This window comes from Pleurodeles waltl, chromosome 7, assembly GCF_031143425.1.
Source record: "Pleurodeles waltl isolate 20211129_DDA chromosome 7, aPleWal1.hap1.20221129, whole genome shotgun sequence".
Taxonomy (NCBI): Eukaryota; Metazoa; Chordata; class Amphibia; order Caudata; family Salamandridae; genus Pleurodeles; species Pleurodeles waltl.
In genome coordinates this window covers 1381192082-1381200073 of record NC_090446.1, presented here as the reverse complement: position 1 = coordinate 1381200073, position 7992 = coordinate 1381192082, and the positions used below count along the sequence as shown (strand labels likewise).

Sequence of the window (7992 nt, the reverse complement as noted above, 5' to 3'; positions counted from 1 at the left end):
TCGTAGCATGTTACACTAGACAGTGAAAGGTTCTCGCCTCGTAGCATGTTATACTAGACAGTGAAGGGTTCTGGTCTCGTAGCATGTTACACTAGACAGTGAAAGGTTCTCGCCTTGTAGCATGTTATACTAGACAGTGAAAGGTTCTCGCCTTGTAGCATGTTATACTAGACAGTGAAGGGTTCTGGTCTCGTAGCATGTTATACTAGACAGTGAAAGGTTCTCGCCTTGTAGCATGTTATACTAGACAGTGAAGGGTTCTGGTCTCGTAGCATGTTACACTAGACAGTGAAAGGTTCTCGCCTCGTAGCATGTTATACTAGACAGTGGAGGGTTAAGGTCTTATTGCTTGATACACTAAATAGTTAAGGGTTCAGTCTTAGCACGTTACACTAGACTGTGAAGGGTTCAGCTCTCATAACATATTACACAAGACCATACGATAAGGACTCAGACCATGTTGCGCTCGATAGTGAAGGGTTCTGTCTTATAAGTACGGTACACTAGATAGTGAAGGGTTCAGGTTTCATAGCATGTTACATTCAACAGTGAAGGTTTCAGGTCTCATAGCATGTTGCTCAAGACAGGGAAGGGTTGAAGACTCTTAGCATGTTACACTAGACACCATGGTACTCTAGACAGTGAAGGGTTCTGGTGTCCCAGCATGTTACACTTAACAGTGGAGGGTTAAGGTCTAATAGCTCGATACACTATATAGTGAATGGCTCAGTTTTAGCATTGTATCCTAGACATTGAAGGGATCAGGTCTCGTAGCATGTTACACTAGACTGTGAAGGGTTTTGGTCTCATAGCATGTTACACAAGACCGTGAAGTGATAAGGACTCATACCATGTCATACTAGACAGTGAAGGGTTCTTTCTTATAAGTATGGTACACTAGACAGAGAAGGGTTCAGGTTTCATACCATGTTAACTAGACAGTGAAGGGTTCAAGTCTCATAGCATGTTGCACAAGACAGTGAAGTATTAAAGACTCATACCATGTTACACTAGACAGTGAAGGGTTTAGTCTTACAAGCATAGTACACTAAACAGTGAAGGGTTCAGTCATAAGCATAGTACACTAGACAGTGAATGGTACAGATTCATACCATGTTACACTAGATAGTGAAGGGTTCAGGTTTCAGAGCATGTTATACTACACAGTGATAAGGTCAGGGCTAAGTGCATGTTACACTAGACAGTGAGAGGTTCAGGTCTAAGTGCATGTTACACTAGAAAGTGAATTACGTAGATCCACATGCATGTTACACTAGTAAGTGAATGGTTCTGGTCTCAGAGCTTATTAACACTAGACAGTGTTGTGTTTAGGTCCAAATGTTACACTAGAAATTGAAGGGTTCATGTATCAGAAAATGTTAAACTAGACAATGAACAGCTCAGGTGTCAAGGCATGTTACGCTAGACAGTGAAGTGTTCGGGTCTAAGTGCATGTTACACTAGAAATTGAAGGGTTCATGTATCAGAACATGTTACACTAGATAGTGAGCGGTTCAGGTCTCATCGCAAGTTACACTAGACAGTGAAGGGTTCAGGTGTAGGTACATGTTACTCTAGACAGTGAAGCGTTCAGGTCTCATAGCATGTTACAGTAGACAGTGACAGGTTCAGGTCTCATAGCATGTTACAGTAGACAGTGACAGGCTCAGGTCTCATAGCATGTTACAGTAGACAGTGACAGATTCAGGTCTAATAGCATGTTACAGTAGACAGTGACAGGTTCAGCTCAGAGCATGTTATACTAGACAGCGGTGTGTTCATGTCTTAGAGCATGTCACACAGGAAAGTGAAGGGCTCAAGTCTAAGTGCATGTTACACTAGCAATTGAAGGGTTCATGTATCAGAACATGTTACACTAGATAGTGAGCGGTTCAGGTCTCTTCGCAAGTTACACTAGACAGTGAAGGGTTCAGGTCTAAGTGCATGTTACACTAGACAGTGAAGCGTTCAGGTCTCATAGCATGTTACAGTAGACATGGACAGGTTCAGGTCTCAGAGCATGTTATACTAGACAGCGGTGTGTTCAGGTCTTAGAGCATGTCACACAGGAAAGGGAAGGGCTCAAGTCTAAGTGCGTGTTACACTAGTAAGTGAAGGGTTAAGGTCTCAGTGCATGTTATAGTAGCTCGTGAAGGGTACAGGTCTCATACCTCGTTACACTAGCCAGTGATAGGGTGAGGCTTAAATGCATGCTACAGTAGACTGATGGGTTCAGGCCTAAATGCCAAATATATCAGATAGTGATTGGTTCAGGTCAAGTGAATGTTGACAGTTATGGGTGTCATTGCGAACTGCATGTTACACTAAGCAGTGACTGACCGAAGGGTGGCTGTGGTCTACATAATTATTTATATAGGATGAAGCATGCTGCACCTGGCAGTGACTGGCACAGAGTTATGTGCATGCTACTCCTTGCAATGCCTGGCAGAGATCTAGGGGTGCGCATCTCTTGCAGCTACTGATAGAGGGCCAGGTTCGTGCCGCACCTGGCAGTGACTGGCAGATGGCTATGGGCAGTCTGCACGAGGGACTGCTGCACCCGGCAGCGAATAGCACAGGGTTAATACATTGTGCACATTACAATGACTGACAGAGAGGTAGGGGTTGGTACACCTGGTAGTCATTTGTCCAGAGCTATGTGCATGAGATGAGTAGAAGCATCCCGTGCCACACAAGGAAGTGATGTGATGGTGATGATGATGAGGTGTACACCATACCAGTAAGTGATTGGTCAGCGCTGGACATGCAGTGGTGCTTGCGTCACTCGCGCTCTCAGCCCTGGAGTGTGAACACGTGCTCCATGGTCACTGCCAGTTCTGATTCTCTTCAAAAGACAAAAGGCAACAGTGACTTCATTTAAATGCACATCCCTCCAGTTCCTTCAAATCAAGATGTACCTATTTGTGGTGCTCAAACTCTATAACCCATCTGTTGCCACCATGTGTAAACTGGAATCAAAAACAAAACCTGTTAATAACAGAAAAACAAAAAATAGCGTAGCACACGCAAACTCCATTCTTTTACATCAAATTATAATAGTAGTTATAGCCACCTGGGTAGTTACATTGAATAAGTATATTAGGTAGGAGAATTGGTAAAAGTGTTAAATGCAAAGACAAATGGGTTTATAACTTTCTTAGTTGTTATCATCTTTGATAATGTTTATTTTTTGCACAAAAGCATAATATAAATGATCACATCCATGATTTATAAAATTTCGTACATGATTTCTCAAAGTTTGGAAAGTAAATATCCGTTCATATAGAATTCCATTCAACACTAGAGCTCAGATATTCAATCTTTGTAGATTCTCAGCCAATGAATGTAAACTTCAGCCTTTATAATATTCAGCCGATACATGTTTCGTCCCTTTCCAGGACTTTATCAAGGCTTTTATTCTATTCATTAATGTATCTCAATTTCAGTAAAACCCAACACTTACAGTTCTCTCAAATTTGTTTTTCAATGTCCTAATTTGACATGACGTTGAGTTTCATGTTTAACCAAACAGGGCTTTTCAGACTCCAATAATGGGCTACATTTAAGTGCTTAGCTTGTGCACATCTGCGTTTCGTCTGATGCCCCACACAAAGTACTCGGTACATACGTGAAAATCATGGATGTGATCATTTATATAATGCTTTTCTGCAAAAAATAAACATTATCAAAGATGATAACAACTAAGAAAGTTATAAACCCATTTGTCTTTGCATTTGACTCTTTTACCAATTCTCCTATCTAATATACTTATTCAATGTAACTACCCAGGTGGCTATAACTACTATTATTATTTGATGTAAAAGAATTAAGTTTTCGTGTGCTCCACTATTTTTTGTTTCAGCTCTGATTCTCTGTACGCTCTATCCTGCAGGGAGAACCCTGATTGCCTTGTCTGCCGTCGCAGTGATCCTGGGGCTGGCAACGCTGACGCTGGCTGTTCTATACGGGAGACTTCGAAAGCGCTACAGGACCATGTGAGGGGACGAGCAGCTGAGACACGGCACCCGACGGATCTGCACCTCTGGGACAGGGTCGGTGGGGTAGTGAAGGCTCAAGGGCTCTACGTCTTCTCGACCTGTCAGCAGGCCACGCATCTGGTACGATTTAAACTGCACCAGTTTCACCTGTTATAATGACGTGCACCGCACTGACTCGGCTTTCGGCAAATTGTTTTTAATATTACAAATAAAATTAAACTTGTACATATTGTTGAAGCTGGGCAAGTGCTCTCAGCTTCAGTGGGAGAGGTGGACACTTGTATAGCAGAATCTATGTCGACTAATTATGATAAGAGTATTAGGAGGCCAAGTATACAATCTATTGTTTCGATTGACCAATTTTGGAGCTAGAAAGCAAATCAGCAAATATGATTGCAAAGCAAACAATATTGCAGTGTTTTGCCCTCTGCAACAAAGGTAGACGATAAAAAGTTTTATTCTTAAACAAATTAATTGTAAATACTACTACTAATAATAATAATAATAATAATAATAATAATAATAATTATAAGACCAATAAGGTCAAAGCCATAAAGTTGCATTTACTAGTTGGACAGATTTATCTTATTGTCTTCTTAGGTTCCTGTACGATGTTCTAGGAAAAGGCTAAAAACTTTAAAGGCCTGATTTCGAGTTTGATGGGCGGGTTATTCCGTTACCAATGTGACATATATCCTGTCCGCCGTATTACGATTCCCATAGGATATAATAGGATCATAATATGGCAGATGGGAAACCCGTCATGTTTGTGACGAAGTAACCCCATCTGCCAGACTCTAAATCAGGCCCTTAGTTAAAAATGTCAGGACATGTTTTAAACCAGTGGTTCTTAACATTTTGACTTGGGAGGACCTCCTTGAATCATCAATGTGTGCCGGGGACTCCCAAGCCATTTCTGCAATTTGTACACATGGTATGAACTCAACGTATCCACGTTCCTCTGCCACTGCATGTTTTAATGTGAGAGAGATTACACAACAGTGCAAAATCCATCCATATTCATAAATCAGCAGGAAATTATGTGAAATCAGCAGAAGTGGCGTGGCAGAGGTAGTGACGGGATTGGCAGTGGCCTCGGACAGACACAGGGCACCAATCGAGCTTGGTATGGTTAGAGCTGAAGACCATTCAGGGTCTTTGTATTAAAAGCTAGAAGACTAGGTGCTCAGCATGCATTAGTACATGGTGCCTACTGGGAAATGGCTGTGGAAATACTTCTGCTGTGCCGAAAAGTGTAGGCATGCCTCTTTCCAATACAAGAATTGTAAGTGCTTGAGGTCTGTAAGTGCCTGACCATGTCAAGCACTGGGTGGGAGAACATGCAGCATGGAAGGACCCTTTGGGCAGCCTACCTCTCTGTGCATGCATAGACCACTGGGCAGGTAGAACTTTGGCTCTCTACGTCAGAAGATGCATATAATTTTCTAGAAAATCATAAGCAATTCAAAATAATTTTAGTCAGAAGCTGACTGCTAGTTCTGGTCAGAGCCTGTTTAAATTGAACCAGCAATCATCTTCTGACTACAAAGGTATGATTTTATAAAACTTATTTTTTATTGATTTTATTAATAAACATAACAAATACATTGGAGACACCGTGCATTAGACCTAAAGTAATTATTATTGTGACTTCATGAAACTAATATGCTTGTAGGAATATCCATCTTAGTACAGCTAATTAGCTGACAATGCTTATGATTATTGATAGTAAATAATGATTACAGATATAGGTCCTTGGCCCCACTCAGTAGTTACTGCTGACCCCAGGGGCTGCAGACCTCAGGTTAAAAACACTATTTTAAACTCTCACAGATATGGCTTTTTCAACAGTGTGTACATTTTACGCTAACTTAATGGAACAGAATACAAAACTAAAGTCTGTTTTTATTTTTTAATACTGTAAATGAATTGTATGTGGATATTTATTGTATGCTATGGCTTTGTAAATATCACTGGATTATACAAATAAATAAATTGATTACATTTGGGAGCCAAATCAAACTTTTAAAAAGGTATTATTTTTATTCTGTTTCTAAACATCACTCTAAACATGCCACTCTTGTCAATCTAAACATGCCACTCTTGTCAATCTAAACATTCCACTCTGAGCCGGCACTCAGCTTGGGCTACCGTCAACTAAAATGATGCTAGCAGGGTGGCGGTGGCGGTAGGGAAGGAGGAGACTGTGCCCCCAAAAATGATGCTAGACTGGTTAGTGTCAGAAAAAATGCCTCTAACCAGGCTAGTGCCATTTCCTGAGTAGTCCCATATTTATCTATTTGTTTTTACCCACCTGTGTAGGCCCTGTGTTGATCTCTCTGACCAATTGCAAAATGACCTACCATATTCATGGTTCATATTTTAGAAATGATTGTTGCATACTAGTGGCTGGTTATGCTGTATGAACATTATATGAAGTTGTTGAAAGCAGATGTTTACCACAGGCACTTTCCACTCAAGTGGCTGAATTGGTCACTCTTGTGCAAGTATACTTTCTGCTGGAAAGTTTGTTACCATATTTACTGACCTGCTTTTGGAGTGGTTCATGACTTTGGGATCCTGGATGCACCTGGGTTTCCTCACGTATGCAGGAACTCCCATTAGGAAGGACGTATGTCAAGGGTTTGCACAATCTGCTTGTGCTACCTCTCAAACTTGCTATCGATCAGTGTGCTGCTCATCAGCCTTCCCAAAATCAAGGGCTTAGGGTGGGGCGTTTTAAACTGGGGGGCGGCCCCCTTAGATATTTTAACTGCAATGTGTAAATAAGTCTATACATGTTCTCAATAGAATAATTGCAAACAAATTCTGAGGGGGGCCCGATGATTTTGATTTTTTAACTGGAGGGGGCGGGGCATTAAAACATTTGAAAACCACTGGATTAGTGTAATACTTTTGCTGCTCAGGGTGCTAAGAAAGCGGTACATATGCCACACTGCTGAATATATTGTACCAACTCTCAAAGACCTATCTGAAGCTGAGAAGCTGGCAATGATAAAACAAAACCGTAAAAAGGGCCCATATCGGAGTGTGGAGAGACACTACTGGAACAGATGCCTGTACAGAAATTTCAACTTCCTAACCTTGCCACGTTGTAAGATGGTATGGCCCACATCTGCAGATATGGCCACTTCCATAATTAGCTTCCACCACCTGTTTATTTGTTTACAGTTTCGTACAGCACAAACCAGGCCTCAAGGGCTTTGGAGCACTTAGGAGTAGGTTGAGTTACAGTGTTAGTTAAGATTAAATCAAAGAGAGGCACAACAGGATTCTGGTCTGATCTTGGGGACGTGCAGATCTACGATAAAAGGAGTACCACTTTGGGTGGTCCACAATACATCGAAAGAGTTGTGCACTCTGCTGGCGAGTAAGACACCAAAATCATGTGGAGCACTGGCAAAGACACTTTACACATGGAACATGTGCACCAGGGCCTTGACTACAGCCCACCAAGCCACCTGTCAAAGGCCACGTATTGCTGGAACATTCACAAGCTTCAGTGCCAATTGAATGGAAGTGGATTCGCCTCCAATCCCAATATAAGAATCTCACTTTAAACTTTAATTTTAATTTTAGACTGATGGACTTAATCTATCTTCACTGAGAAGATAAAATCAGATCTTGACACAAGAATCAGAGAGCCACCCTGTCGCCAATCCCTCCACACTCCATCCCTAAGCAGTAGTGTAGCAAGGGTGCCATTAAACCTAATTCAGGCACAGAATTTGCACCATCCCTTCCTGCTGTAGCAAAAACACCTATTAATTGGGGGTAAAGAGTACCACTCGCCACCCTCAGGAACTGGTGCCACTGCACCTGTTACACTACTGATATCAATACCCCGGTTTCCCAGTATAAACCTTCAACCTCCTCTCCCACCATGAACCTACCATGAAGACATTGTGCTTTCGTCCTTATTGACATCTTTTCTTTGGTGATGACCTCGTTTGGGCATGATGGTGAATCTCCA

General features: G+C 41.7%; 1 protein-coding gene across 1 annotated transcript in view; it reads left to right on the top strand.

Moving 5' to 3' along the window:
* LOC138246366 (testicular acid phosphatase homolog) overlaps positions 1 to 6192 on the top strand; it is an 82325-nt gene extending 76133 nt beyond the window's left edge. The window contains exon 11 of the mRNA XM_069200912.1: positions 3893 to 6192. Coding sequence (XP_069057013.1) covers positions 3893 to 3999 — 107 coding nt within the window. The 3' untranslated portion in view covers positions 4000 to 6192. The remainder of the gene's footprint in view (positions 1 to 3892) is intronic.
* Positions 6193 to 7992: the final 1800 nt, after the last annotated feature.